The sequence below is a fragment of the Aquarana catesbeiana genome, linkage group LG09, assembly GCF_042186555.1.
Source record: "Aquarana catesbeiana isolate 2022-GZ linkage group LG09, ASM4218655v1, whole genome shotgun sequence".
In the NCBI taxonomy this organism is placed as follows: domain Eukaryota; kingdom Metazoa; phylum Chordata; class Amphibia; order Anura; family Ranidae; genus Aquarana; species Aquarana catesbeiana.
In genome coordinates this window covers 320,465,027-320,480,553 of record NC_133332.1, presented here as the reverse complement: position 1 = coordinate 320,480,553, position 15,527 = coordinate 320,465,027, and the positions used below count along the sequence as shown (strand labels likewise).

The following is a 15,527-nucleotide window of genomic DNA, read 5'->3' as shown; positions in this document are numbered from 1 at the left end:
AAACCAGGAAGGTTGTGTTGCCAATACCACTCATGAGATTGTCTTAAACCAAGATGGTTGCGTCCCAAATGCCACTCAGGAGATTGTATCAAAGCAAGAAGTTTGTGTCACTGTTACTACTCAGAAAATGGTATTGAACCATGAAGGTTGTGTCACCAATACCACCCAAGAGATGATGTCAAACCATGAAGATTGTATCCCCAATACCACTCAGGAAATTGTATCAAACCAAGAAAGTTGTGTCGCCAATACTAAAGCGATACCAGAGCCTTCTCCGGTTACCGCCGGTGAGATTCTATCTGTTCATGAGCCCAGCAGGTCTGCAAACACCCCACAAGCTATCAGACCAGCTCCTGATGATTCTGGAAACAGAACGCAAGATATTGTTATGACGCAGGATGAGGGAAAAGGCAAAGAAACTGGTAACTCCACAGTAAATAGAACCTTATCAGCTGAAGCCATTGCAGATTCCAGCAATCCATCACGTAGGATTATGGAAGTCTGTGATGGTGCTACAGAAGACGTTGGCTTTGCACAGGATGACCATGTTGGCCAAAATCAAATTTTTGACATGGAGTCCAAAGCCTTGTCACCAGGTATGCCAGATGGCATGCTAAAGGACATATCTCATATAAGTGGAGTGTTCTCTACTATGGGTAATAGCACTGGGAGTGCCATGAACTCAACAGAAGGGATCAAAGACAATATCACATCTCCAAAAGTTGCCCCAACATCTGTGCCAACCTGTGATATCAAAGAGAGCAGAAACCTTCCAGGGTCATCAAGGGACTCCAGGAATATTTCTGGTTGCGCTGCCTCTCCTGAGGACATAATGATCCCCAAAAAAGCCGAAACTATCAATCTCCGTCATGCAGAAGACCATATATCTGTATCTGATGTGACCCATGCAGGTCATAGACCGGAAAATGAATTAATGATCCCCAATAAAGCTGATGACCTCATTGGCACACCTGCAGAAGACCAGATGCCTGTATCTGATGGAACCCATGCTGATCTTGAAACATTAGTCGGCACGTCCACTCAAGGTAGACCAGATGGCCAAGAAAACTCAGGAAATAAAGAAGGAAGTGACAATCCTACTGCCTATTACTTTCTGAATGAAGCGCCTCCCTCCAAGGGTCGGTTTTTGGCCTCTGAGTCCTTCAGCATGATCCAGGAGGAGGAGAATGTCCAGGACGTCAGCGTCTTCTCAGCGGGGTCTCTGTCTTTTGTCACCTCTACACCTGTCCCAGGGTTAAACAATTTCCCCTTTCAGAAATCTGAACCGCAAAATCCGAATGTGTCCCTAGGCTGTGTGATGGAGCCTCCACACAAGGATCCAACAGAAGATTGTGTGAGCACGCAGTCTAAACTGATGGCCCCAACAGGAGGGAATGAAGGTCACAGGCCACAAAACAAAGGGGTAGCCGGGCTCCCAACCAGCACACAAGGAACTGCGCTTTGCTCCCAAATGTCCGGTATACCCACCGCACGCCGGGCTCTAGCTCTGTTCCACAATCCCACAGGACAAGTGAAAGAGCCAATGCTTTCCAAAATTCCACCAAGGGGTATTCCTGGAAGGGGGAGTATTAGACCTCCGCTGGCCCGGCCAGGCTTACCAAGACCTAATGTGGGGAACACAAAGCAGAACGTAGAGGAGAAAACTGGGATCATGGCACCAAGCAAGCTTGTCGGGAGCAGCCTCAAGACTCTGAAAGCTGCTGTGCCAAAGGTTTGTATACACTGAGGACATGTCAACGTTTTCTTTGTATTAGAGAGGAGCAAAATATCGTATGCATGTATTGTTTTCAGGAAATTGATCAGTAGAGACAACAATTATTGGTTAGGGCAAAGGTTCTCAATCACCAGGGGCACTACCTCCTCTCAGGCCTTAGGACATCTGCAGATTCCCTAATCTGCCACAATGCTTCCCAGTTCCAGTTGTGCCACCCAGCCTACTACAGTGGCCTGCCGTGCCTCTCAACCTCCCCCAGAGAGCCTGAAACCCCCACAATGCTTCCCAAACTCAAACTTAAGTACCTCCTAGCTTGCTGCAAAGCTTCCAACCACCATAAGTACCCCCAAGCTCCAGGAGTGTCCCACAGTGCACTCTAGCCCCCTTCCATCTTGCTGAAAAGCTTTCAGCCCCCTCTTGTGCCTCCCCAACCTCAGTGTCCCACAGTGCACCCCAGCCCCCTATAGTGCTTTCTGCAAAGCTTCCAGCGCCCCTTACCTCAGTGCACCCTAGCCCCCTGTAGTGCTTTCTGCAAAGCTTCCAGCCCCACTTGTGCCCCCTAACTCAGTGCACCCTAGCCCCCTGTAGTGCTTTCTAGCTTGCTCCAGGAGTGTCCCACAATGCACCCCAGCCCCCTGTAGTGCTTGCTGCAAAGCCTCCAGCCCCCCTTGTGCCCCCTACCTCAGTGCAGCCCATCCCCCTGTAGTGCTTTTTGCAAAGCTTCCAGCCACCCTTGTGTCCCCTACCTCAGTGCAGCCCAGCCCCCTGTAGTGCTTTCCAGCTTGCTGCAAAGCTTCCAGCCCCCCCCCCCCCCCCTTAGTGCCCCCAACCTTCAACAGTGCACCCTAGCCACCTGCAGTGCCTTCTAGCTTGCTACAAAGCTTCCAGCCCCCCTTGTGCCCCCTACCTCAGTGCAGCCCATCCCCCTGTAGTGCTTTTTGCAAAGCTTCCAGCCACCCTTGTGTCCCCTACCTCAGTGCAGCCCAGCCCCCTGTAGTGCTTTCTAGCTTGCTCCAAAGCTTCCAGCCCCCCCCCCCCTTTAGTGCCCCCAACCTTCAACAGTGTCCCACAGTGCACCCTAGCCCCCTGTAGTGCTTTCTAGCTTGCTCCAGGAGTGTCCCACAGTGCACCTTAGCCCCCTCCTAGCTGCTGCAAAGCATCCAGCCCCCCCCCCCCCAAGCACCAGGAGTGTCCCACAGTACACCTTGGTCCCCACCTAGCTTGCTGCAAAGCTTCCATGGCCCCTTAGTTCCCCCAACCTTCAACAGTGCACCCCAGCCCCCTGTAGTGCCTTCTAGCCTGCTACAAAGCTTCCAGCCCCCCTTGTGCCCCCTACCTCAGTGCACCCCGGCCCCCTGTAGTGCTTTCTAGCTTGCTACAAAGCTTTCAGCCCCCCCTTAGTTCCCCCCCAACTTTCAACAGTGTCCCACAGTGCACCCCAGCCCCCTGTAGTGCCTTCTAGCTTGCTGCATATCTTCCAGTCCCCCATAAGCACCCTAAGCTCCAGCAGTGTCCCACCGTACACCTTAGTGCCCCCTTCTAGCTTGCTGCAAAGCTTCCATTCCCCCTTAGTTCCCCCAACCTTCAACAGTGTCCCAAAGTGCACCCCAGCCCCCTGTAGTGCCTTTTTAGCTTGCTACAAAGCTTCTATTACCCCCAAACTTCGGTTTTCCACAGTGGGCCACGGTGACCCCCCCCTAGTGCTTCCCGACCCCCTGTACTACCTTCTAGCTTGCTGCAGAGCCTCTAGTCTCCTGTAGTGTCCCCAACCTCAACAGTGCACCTTATTCCCCCTGCAGTGCCTCCTAACATGCTGCAAAGCTTTCAGACCCCCCCCCCCCACCCTCCAACCCGTGTCCCACAGTGCACCCGAACCCGCGTAGTGCAGTCCAATCTCCTGTAATGCCCCTGCAAAGTCCTCAGCCTCCTAGAGACCTCTAGGCCCCCTCCAGACACTCATCCCTCACAATTGCCCCCAAGGATTTGGGTATCTCGGTGCTCTGTAGCCCAGCACTGTACCCCTTCTTCTGGATTGAATGACGCTCGGCATCATCCCACTCCCAAGTTTCTATGAGCCCGGGGGCATCATGGAACCGCCTGCTGTCATTGTGCAACCCGGACTTCCCAGTACTGCTGGATAGAGTGGTGCTCACATGTCATTACTTGAGCCCCGCGCTGTCCAGGGGTTGGAGAAGAGAAGGTGACCTCAGAAGACGGCTAGCTTGAAGATATACATGAAGGAAAAAAATGGGGTTAGAGGGTCTTAAAAAAACAAAACCCCTCTGCAGTTTGGCTTTATCCCAGAACTTTTGAACTGGGATAAATAGTTGAATTTTTTTCCAGTGTTCTGCTGTACGTGGTAATAATTCTCCTTTCCTCTTTTTTTTATAAAGCCCCGGTCCACCGCTCTGCCTTCTAAGCTCCCCGGCGCTCCAACCCACCCCCCCTCACAGCTCTGCACTCCGAGCAGCGGGGGGTTGGCAGCGACGCAGAACGTCACCACCTGTGTACAAGCTCCGACTCCTGATGTATCCACAGCGCCACCTACTGGTGAGGAGAATATGAAGTATCAATGCTGGAGAGATCATAGGAAATAAAAAGAATACTTTTTTATTTATTTGATTTTTTTATTTTTTATTTTTTTTTTTTTATGTCTTCTTCTCATCTGAAGGAATCAAATCTTTCCTTAAGCCGGGAAGTTCCGCTCTACAGCCGCCACTTGGCCTGAGCTCCCAGAAGACCTTCCTAAAGCCAAAATCCAACCTCCCAGGTAAGCAGTGAGTGATGGAGCCAATGTGGGGGGTGGGGGGTGGGAGGTGGGGGGGACCTGAATAGGACTTGGTGATGGGCTCCTGTAGTCCTCCATACAGCGGTGAAAGGGTGCCTACACCGGGAGCCAATCAGGTGTGCTGCAGTGCTGGCCACCTCCTTCCACACCTTTTCTGTATTCCCAGCATGCTCTGCGGCTTCCCTTCCATTTCGAAGGACTATATATGAGGAACGAAGGACTATGTAATGAGCCGAGGGACTTTATCAGTCTGCTGCTCCATGATTTGCCCAATCACAGGCTTGGGAGAAGTCAAGTTGAGTAAAAGTCATAGGTCAGGTCAAATACAAATCCCTCAGTATTATATATACATACATGCACACGAACCTCGGATTACGAGCATAATCCGTTCCAGGAGAATGCTCGTAATCCAATGTACTCGCCTATCAAAGCGAGTTTTCCCATTGAAGCCAATGGAAACGAAAATAATTTGTTCTGCATTGACTTCAATGGGATTCAATACCGCATGCGGCCAGAGGCGGGGGGGCGCTGGAGAGCTTCAGAAAAGGCCTGCAAACAGAGGTTCCACTATATATTATATTATAATTTTTTTTTTTTTACTTTAGAGCAACTCCATCTTTTTAGGAAAAGGATCCCCTCTGGGCAATCAATGTACATTGTAAGGATTTGTAGCCGCTTACTACTATTGCTCTGAAGAGATCTGATATACCATGTCCTGTGCAGACTGATTTACATTATGTTCATGTTATACTTGCCCGCTCTGTGTAATGGTTTTGCACAGAGCATCCCCGATCCTCCTCCTTTCTGCTCCTCTTCCGATACTCCTAGCACTTGTGCCCCCATAGCAGGCCACTTGTCTGGGGGGGGGGGTGACTGGTGCTGGCTTGATTCTCCCCCCATCCCCCCCCCCCCCCTGCTTCCTCATCACTAGCTGTGATTGGCAGCGAACCAATGGCTCCTGCCGCTGTCCCTGAGCCAATGAGGAGGGACCAAGTCGATGGAGCCGCTGCTCCTCACTGGATGGTGATCTGGCTCGGGTAAGTATAAAGCCTCGTACACACACGATCGTATTTTCCGAGGGGAAATGTGTGATGACGGGGTGTTGGCGGAAAATCCGACTCTGATACTGATGGAGTTATTGCAAACGTATTTTCAAAGACTTTTTCCCATTTCCGTCTTTCAGGACAGCACCATAGAGAGACCTTGGCTCCTCCCCTTCTGAGGAAACACCGCCTTCAACTTAAAGCTTTAAACCTCACCGCTCTCCCCCGGCCCCTCAGTTCTGGTGTTTCCTCCGGTGGGGAGACATCGCAAGGAACCAGGGCCGCACAGCTAGGGAGGCTGAGGCTAATTGCAGGCTGACCAAAGGGGGCGCTCTCTCTCTGGCTCTCTCCTGCTCATTTTTTCTAAAGAAAGCTGCAGTCTAAGGGGCTAGGGTGGCTGAGTACCTTTTAGAAGACTGCACATCACGCTCCCCCAGCTTCTCTTAGTGAAGTTGTAAGCTGGGGGGGTCCGTTTTCTTTCTTGCCTAGCAGTGGCATAGGCGGAGGCACAGAAGACCGCCCTGCACTTGCAGCCAGCGTGGGAGCTCTGAGCGCTGGGTCGGAGGACGGGTGACGTCATTTCCGGCGGAGGTCGGTGTTTCCGTCTGACCCGTGACTTCCGGTTCCGGTCGCGGTGCTGAAAACGGACCGCGCGTTCGGCTGGTGCTGCCTCTGACTTGCTGTGGGGACAGTACACAGGGGCTTGGATCACCACTGCACTCTAAGGAGATGTCGGAAGCAGAGGCTTCAAGAACCGCTCCAGGAGAATCCTGCACCAGCCACTCTAAGGTAAGAGGAACCCTGGGGTGGTGTTCCCTTACCGCTTCCTGTAAAGCTCCACAGGTGTAGAACTCCCCCTGGTGGTGAAGGGGGGGAAAGGGTTGTGTCTGGGTCCCTGGTGATGGTTGGTCCCGGGAAGTGCACCCCTGGTGGCCCTCCGTGGTAGTGCTGGTGGAAGTTTGCTGATTGCTCCCTACTTTTAACTTGTTTTCCAGGGCAAAGCTACAGAGAAAAGCAAGTCGCCCCACAGTACCAAGAAGAAATGCCCCTCATGTAAAATCACAATGGGGGAATCTTGGTCTAAACCCCTTTGCAGGGATTGTATAGAGGGGCTAGTAAGGGAGCAATCTGGAGAACAGTCTTCAGATTTAGCAGCATCCGTGAAAGAACTTTCCAATACGGTGCAGACTTTTAAAACATTATTTGCCAGTCTTCAGTTGCCACAGCCGCAGGTTGTTTCTCCACCAGCACAGCAGAGTGTTCCTCAGTCCTTAATGGATGCTCCCTCGGGAAGTGGAGAGAATCCAGGAGGTGCCAGATTCGAGGTTGAGGAAGAGCCTGATAGCGGGTCCTCAGATCCCCAGGGGGAATCAGAGGGAGAGGAGGCGGAAGGGGAATCCACAAGATCCTCTCGCTACAAGCTTTCCCTGGAGGAGGTGGAGAGCTCCTAGGAGCCATTCATACCACCCTAGGAATCCAGGAGGAAAGGAAAAAACTTTCACTCCATGACCAGATGTACAAGGGACTAGGGGAACATAAAAGGAAGGTGTTCCCGGTCCATGAGGTCTTAGTCGACGCCATCAAAAAGGAGTGGCAAGACCCCGAAAGGAAGCCTTTCCTTTCAAAGGCACTTAAGCGTAGGTTCCCCTTTGCAGAAGAGGAGGCGCTGGTATGGAACAAATCGCCTAAGCTAGACGCAGCCTTTTCGCAGGTCTCCAGGCACACTGACTTGGCCTTTGAAGACATGGGGGCACTCCCAGATCCCATGGATAAGAGGATAGATTCCCTCCTGAAAAAATCCTGGGACTCTTCCATAGGGAACCTCAAACCTGCCATGGCGTCCACGGTGGTGGCACGAAACATGGAGTATTGGCTAACGCAAATTAAGGCGCATATAGAGGCGGGCACGCCTAAGGAAACAATCCTTTCGTCTTTTCCCATGCTCCTTAAAGGAATAGCTTACCTGGCAGATGCGTCAGCTGAATCGGTGCGTATGTCTGCAAGATCAGCCGCATTGTCCAATTCGGCAAGAAGAGCCCTATGGCTTAAAACATGGCAGGGAGATACCGCATCCAAGGTTAAACTCTGCGGCATTCCTCTCACGGGGGACTTGCTTTTCGGGCCAGGTCTGGAAGCTGTATTGGATAGAACGGCTGACAGAAAAAAGGCATTTCCTTTTAAAAGAAAACCGGCAGAGACTAAAAGAAAGTCTCGGCCGTGGAAGAAGTTGGACCCCCCAAAATCTGATCAACAGAAAAAGGGGTGGGGACAAAAAGGGAAGGGGCGTGGGGGGGCTATTTTTCGCCCTCCTGAACAGCCCAAAAAGACAAAGTGACAGAATAACGGTGGGAGGAAGACTGGGGGCCTTCCTGCCACAGTGGGAGATGATCACCTCCAACAATTTTATTTTGGAAGTCATAAGAAGAGGGTACAGGTTGGAGTTTGCAGAACCTCCACCATGCAGACTCCTCGTAACCACGCTTCCGAAATGTGCAGAGAGGTCAGTGGCTCTCCTTTCCTCCCTCCAGGAGTTGGAGGAACAGGAGGTGGTAGTTCGAGTGCCAGAAGGAGAGACGGGCAGAGGCTTTTACTCCCACATTTTTGTGGTGCGCAAACCCTCGGGGAAGTTCAGGCTCATCCTGAACCTGAAGCCTCTGAACGTCTCTCTCACCTACAGGAGGTTCCGAATGGACTCTATCTATTCGGTAAAGACACTTCTTCCTCCAAACTGCTTTATGGCATCGATAGACTTGAGGGATGCCTACCTGCACATTTCCATTGCAGATCAGTGTCAAAGGTTCCTCAGGCTGGCAATAAATACCAGAGAAGGGACCTTTCACTGGCAGTTCAGGGCCCTTCCCTTCGGACTATCCTCTTCCCCCCGCATCTTCACCAAAGTCATGGTAGAAGTCTTGGCTTTCCTACGGATCAGGGGCATTTCAGTGATCGCTTATTTAGACGATCTACTACTTTTTGCCCCTTCCGCGGAACAACTGTCGCTGGACCTGCAGTTGACAAGGAACATCTTAGAGGGTCTAGGTTGGCTCTTAAATCTGGAGAAGTCCAATCTGACTCCTTCGCAAAAAGTAATCTTTTTAGGTTACCTGTTGGACTCAACAAAACAAAAGGTCTTCCTGCCTATGGAGAAGATCCAGAAGGTAGACAGGGCAATGTCGTTACTCCAGGGCAGCCAACAAATATCAGTAAGAAAGGCTATGTCAGCCTTGGGGTTATTGACGGCAGCACTTCCAGCAGTCCAGTGGGCAGGGTTACACTTTCGCCCCTTGCAACTATTTATCCTGAGCATTTGGGACCACGGTCAGGAATCTTTGGATTCCCTGATAACTGTACCGGACCAGGTCAAGAGATCCCTATGGTGGTGGCGGAAAGAAGCCAATCTCTCTCAGGGTCTGGAATGGGTTCTGCCGGTGTCCAGATGCGTCACGACCGATGCGAGTGGCATGGGTTGGGGGGCGCATATGGGGGACCGGGTGGCTCAGGGAGGCTGGCGGAAGGAGGACGCAGGAAGATCCTCCAACTGGAGGGAGCTGAAGGCAGTAGCCTTGGCACTCAAAACTTTTCAAAAGGAACTTCAGGGACAGCATGTGAGAGTCCGGTCGGACAACTCCTCAGCTGTAGCCTACATAAACAGGCAGGGGGGTACCAGGAGCAGACCTCTGTGGACCCTGGTAGAAAGCATTCTCAGATGGGCCGAATTAAACGTCCTATCCCTCTCGGCAGTGCATCTGAAAGGAGATCAAAATCTGGTGGCGGATTACCTCAGCAGGAAACGGCTGAGGGAAGGCGACTGGGTTCTGAATCAGGGGGTTTTCGAAGCAATATCCCAGAAATGGGGGAGGCCATGCATAGACCTCTTTGCCTCGAGAGAAAACAGGAAGGTGCATCTCTTCTTCTCCCTAAACAGGTGGGATGGAGCTCTAGGGATAGACGCACTGGCTCAGAGTTGGGCTTTCGACAGGTGTTATGCCTTCCCCCCACCTGTACTAATCCCAGCCGTCCTAAGAAAATTCCAACTGGAAAACACAACTCTCATTCTTATTGCGCCACATTGGCCCAGGAGGCCTTGGTTCTCCATCCTGAGAAGTCTCGCAGCGGAACCCCCCTGGCTTTTGCCAGTTCAGGAGAATCTCCTTTCCCAGGGGCCAATCTGTTGTCCCCAGGTGGGGAGATGGAGCCTCGCGGCTTGGCTACTGAGGAAGAACTGTTGAAGAACAGAGGTTTCTCAGATAGCTTGGTAAAGACCCTCCTTAACTGCAGGAAAAAAGAAACCCAGGTCATCTACCAAAAAACATGGAGGCGTTTTAATAGCTGGTGTACAGAAACTTCTTTTGATACTCACAGCTCTATAGCGGTCTTAGAGTTCCTGCAGGCAGGGGCGGACAAGGGGTTAGCCCTTGGCACCCTGAAAGGGCAGGTTTCTGCTTTGAGTGTGTTTCTGGAGAAACAACTAGCCTCCGATCCTTGGGTCATTAGATTTTTTAAAGCATTGAGTAGGCAGAGACCTCTGAAGGTCCCCCCCTTCCCAATGTGGGATCTTTCCTTGGTCCTACAAGCACTTACAGGGGAACCCTTTGAGCCATTGGAGACGTGTACACTAAAATGGATTAGCCTCAAAACGGTGTTTTTGGTGGCAATCACTTCGGCAAGAAGAGTAAGTGAACTCGAGGCCCTCTCCATTAGGGCCCCCTTTTTTCAGGTATTCCCGGACAGGGTAATTTTTAAGGCCGATCCGGCCTTCTTACCGAAAGTAGCCTCGGTTTTTCATAGAGGCCAGGAAATTGTTTTGCCCACCTTTTGTTTGAATCCTGTGAGGGAACAGGAACATAGGTTTCATAAACTAGATGTAAGAAGGTGTGTCCTGCAATACTTGGAGGATACAAAACCATTTAGAAAATCTGATTCCTTTTTTGTGTTATTTTCAGGAATCAGGAAGGGAGGCAAAGCCTCGAGGCGCACTTTAGCTAGGTGGCTAAGGTTAGCTATCAGTCAGGCTTATATATTTAGCGGGTTAGAAGCCCCTAAGGGTATCAGGGCACACTCCACAAGGGCAGTGGCGACCTCTCAGGCCGAGTGGGCTGGTGCGTCTCCGGAGCAGATCTGTAGAGCGGCAACGTGGTCTAGATTCGACACGTTCGTGAAACACTACAGATTGGACCTTCTGTCAGCAAAAGACCAGGCTTTTGGGCGTAAGGTTCTGCAGGCAGTAGTCCCACCCTAAGGTAAGGTGCTCGCTTATCCTCTCTATGGTGCTGTCCTGAAAGACGGAAATGGGAAAATCGGAGTTACTTACCGGTAACGTCCTTTTCCAGGAGTCTTTCAGGACAGCACAGTTACCCACCCTACTGTAGGGATATTCGTGATGGAGTTCATCGCAGAAGAACGTCAGGTAAGATCAAAGTTATTATGACGTGTTCTTGTGTCTCCCCAGCTAACCGGAGGTCCTCTTGAAGAACTGAGGGGCCGGGGGAGAGCGGTGAGGTTTAAAGCTTTAAGTTGAAGGCGGTGTTTCCTCAGAAGGGGAGGAGCCAAGGTCTCTCTATGGTGCTGTCCTGAAAGACTCCTGGAAAAGGACGTTACCGGTAAGTAACTCCGATTTTTTTGCAAGACCGCTGCACAAATACAGTGTGACATAGTATTGGAATGATCTCCATTTCATTCTGCTAAAAAGAAAAAAAAAAAAAAAAAAAGTTTGGGGGTTCGAAGTAATTTTCCAGCAAAAAAAATTGATTTTAACTTGTAAACAACAAATGTCAGAATTAGGCCTGGTCCTTAAGTGGTTAAAAAAAAAGTTATTGATTTCACATTGGGCTTAATGCACCCCTATGCGTTAGCAATGTCCAAATGATGGGTCCACTTTCCATAGATATCAGGGGTCCCCCCCCCACCCCCAGTGTCCACTACAGATTAAATGAAAGCTTTGAACCTGGAAGTGACCAAATTCCCATCACTTCCAGGCTCAGTCATTGCAAAGACGAACGGGACCCTAAAGCGGTTTATTACCATGGTTGGGGGAGGGGAGGGGGGGTTGTAAGCCCAGTTCATGTACTGGTGACAGTCAATGTAATAATAAAGGTGACCCTCTAATGATCCGTATTTCAGGATTACCAGGAAGGAAGACGCCGGTTTCTTTATTGCTGTCGCAGAGGAAGATTGTCCCGGGGAAAGGAGAAGGCTCTTTTTAAAAAGAACGGCCAAGCCGCCCGTCTCAGCGACTCCGACAGCAAACCCCAGAGATTCCGTCTTCAAAGGGGCCGGAAAACCAAATATTCCCACACCTCGGACTCAACCGACGAGGGCAGAACCTTCCGGAGAAAGTTCAAACCATCCTGTGACTGGTACGGGTCGGTGATCACTGGCGGTGTAGTTTTTATAGGAAATGTATGATCCCAGCGCACGTTCATCACCATTGTACGAATAATACAAACCATACTCCTCACTGACACAATCCCCATAGAAGAATCTCCTGTCATGGTGTGAGTGCTGCCGGTCTCCTTTCCACAACTTCCTGCATTCCCAGCATGCTTTGCAGCTTCTGTTTCTAAGGACTACTTATCCCATGGTATCTTGCTGATTCCCTCCACTGACTCCGCCTCCTGAAACTCCTCCTTTCAGAAGGTAGGACTACATATCCCAGGGTTAGACACATTTTTGCTTTTGAATCTGGGAGCCAGCTAAAAAAAAGTAACAACTCGTCTACCGGGCACTTGCATGGGGCGGTGATGAGTGGAGCTTAACCCCTTCAATACCAGGTACTCTTCACTACACCCCCCTTCTGCCCAGGCCAATTTCCAGCGCTGTCACACTTTGAATGACAATTACGTGGTCGTGCAACACTGTATCCATATATTTTTTTTTATTTATTAGAGCTTCCTTTTAGTGATATTTAATCTCGCCACTGGGGGGGGGTTGATTGATTTTGATCTATTGATTTTCACTTTCCATCTTTTTAGAAATTAATTTTGTATTTTGATCCCTCAGATACGGCTGAGGATTTCTGCAATCTGGAGGTAAGTGGCCGCTTTTTTTTTTTTGCCCAGGCAGGTGAAGACTTGGGATCTGCTGTTATATTAATACCCAAGGTGGGGGGGGGGGGGGACTCTATGATGAGAGAAAAAAAAAATTAAATCTGCCCAACCCTCAATTGCCCCCCAAAAAAAAAAATCCAGCCAGAATGCCTAATCTGTATGAAGGAAAAGGTGGCGGCGCTTAAATCTCAACCTCCCTCCAGTCTTGCACCGTATGAGACAACTGACATCCAATGAATGAAAGGGGCGGGGCCAGGCACAGTCAGGCTGGGGAGGAAGGGGGTAAATAATGCCGGATGTCCTCCAGTTAGAAAATGAGGGCGGGGCTCTGACTTGCTGCAGCTTCTAATACATAATGTGCTGTGAAATCAGAGGAAGGGGGGGGGAGTTGGTACACCTGTGCAAGACTGAAGAGTAGAGGGAGGCTTTAACTGCAGCAAAGAGCTGTGTAAATCTCAGGACTGGATGGACAGTAATACAAACCTATGGCTTTGCCGCATGATCTGTGGGATGAGCGGATTGGCTGGAGTTTTTCTTCACATGTTTTTGCGATAATTTGGAGGATGCCGGATTTGTAATGTCTCTCTTCTAATCCCCCCCTCCCCCCCCAGACCTGCAAGTGCTGCCGCCGATGGAGTGAGGAGAATCGGAAACTTCTTCGGGAGTTGGAAGAGCTCAGAAGACAATACGGTGAGAAGTCGCTGTGAGCCGAATGCTGCACATTGCGGTTGGTTGAGGTTTGCAGACAATTTGATTTCTTGGCCATTTTTTAGAGAATATGAAATAACACAAAAACTTTTCTCTCACTCATGGTCAGTATTTGGCTGAAGCCATTTATTATCAATCAGCTGTGTTTACTCTTTTTATATCATAATCACAACAGAAACTACCCAAATCACCCTGATCAAAAGTTTACATACCCCAGTTCTTAATACCGTGTATTGCCCCCTTTACCATCAATGACAGCTTGAAGTCTTTTGTGGTATTTGTGGATGAGGCTCTTTATCTTCTCAGATGGTTCCTCTTGGTAAAAGTCCTCCAGTTCCAGGAAATTCTTGGTCTGTCTCCCCAGAGTGGCTCAATTATACTGAGGTCAGGAGACTGAGATGGCCACTCCAGAACCTTCAATTTATTCTGCTGTAGCCAATGACAGGTGGACTTGGCCTTGTGTTTTGGATCATTGTCATGTTGGAATGTCCAAGTACTTCCCATGTGGAGCTTCCTGGCTGATGAATCCAAATGTTCCTCCAGTATTTTTTGATAACATACTGCATTCATCTTGCCATCAATGTTGACCTAATTGCCTGTGTCTTTGTATCTCACACATCCCCAAAACATCAGCGATCCACCTCCGTGTTTCACAGTAGGAATGGTGGACCTTTCATCATAGGCCTTGTTGACTCTTCTCCAAATGTAATGTTTATGGTTGTGGCCAAAAAGCTCAATTTTGGTCTCATCACTCCAAATGACTTTGTGGCAGAAGGTTTGAGGCTTGTCTCTGGGATGTTTGGTGTATTGTAAGCGGGATACTTTGTGGGATTTGCGTAGTAATGACTTTCTTCTGGCGACTCGACCATGCAGCCCATCTTTCTTCTGGAGACTCGACCATGCAGCCCATCTTTCTTCTGGAGACTCGACCATGCAGCCCATCTTTCTTCTGGAGACTCGACCATGCAGCCCATCTTTCTTCAAGTGCCTCCTTATTGTGCATCTAGAAGCCACACCACATGTTTTCAGAGAGTCCTGTATTCCACCTGAAGTTATTTGTGGGGATTTCTTTGCATCCCAAACAATTTTCCTGGCAGTTGTGGCTGAAATTTTAGTTGGTCTACCTGACCGTGGTTTGGTTTCACCAGAACCCCTCATTCTCCACTTCTTGATTAGAGTTTGAACACTGCTGATTGACATTCTCAATTCCTTGGATACCTTTTTATATCCCTTTCCTGTTTTATACAGTTCAACTACCTTTTCCCGCAGATCCTTTGACAATTCTTTTGCTTTCCCCATGACTCAGAATCCAGAAACTTCAGTGCAGCACTGGATGAAAGATGCAAAGGTATGTCAGGAGTCCAGAAACTCATTGACCTTTTATACACCCACACTAATTACAAGCAAACAGATCACAGGTGAGGATGGTTCCCTTTAATAGCCATTCAAACCCCATTCTGTCAACTTGTGTGCATGTTATCAGCCGGGGGGTATGTAAATTTTTGATCAGGGTCATTTCTGTTGTTTTTATGATTTAAAAAGCGTAAACACAGATTGATAATAAATTGCTTCAGCCAAACACTAATCATGAGTGAAAGAAAATTGTATGTATGTATATGTGTATGTGTGTGTGTGAGAGATCTCTCTCTCTGAAAATGCAATATTGATCACCTATTAATATCACACGATTGCCCCTTCAGGCACAGAGCACCATGGGAACTCCGGCTGATCGCACCGTATAAAGGATCTGGCAGGAAAAGCCGGCAATGAAGGAGATGGAAATTCATCTGATGTATATAATTGCAATGGAAGCTGCTACACTACACAAGTATTTTATTCAATGTACATTCAATGTTTTATATTTAAAAAAAAAAAAGTTGTATTTTTATGTAATATATAAATAAAGTTTTTCCTCACCTCCCATATACAACATGGCTGGTTTTTGCTGCTCTGTTATAGACATTGATTTGGCATTGTATTCATAGATTGAACCTCTTCTGCTCCTTCTCACCTGAGCTGATGGGGGCGGTGCCTATGCCAGAGGGAAGTAATGTGTGGTGTTTTTTTTTTTTTTTTTGTTTTTTGTTTTTTTTTTCCTTACAGGAAGTCGTCTGACCATTTTTTTTTTTTTTTTTGTTTTTTTTTTTTGCCAGCAGCTGGGTGAATAATTATTATTATTTATTAATAATAATGTAGTTGTAGCACCT

General features: G+C 49.1%; 1 protein-coding gene across 1 annotated transcript; it reads left to right on the top strand.

Annotated features, from left to right (window-relative positions):
* LOC141107326 (uncharacterized) lies at positions 1–15,260 on the top strand (the record flags this gene model as incomplete). The annotated part of the gene is given in 7 exon segments (XM_073598016.1): positions 1–1,732; positions 4,129–4,285; positions 4,407–4,505; positions 11,687–11,922; positions 12,566–12,594; positions 13,224–13,302; positions 15,021–15,260. Coding segments are annotated over 4 exon segments (2,071 nt in total), but the record flags the coding sequence as incomplete, so codon positions are not given.
* Between the last annotated feature and the right edge of the window lie 267 nt (positions 15,261–15,527).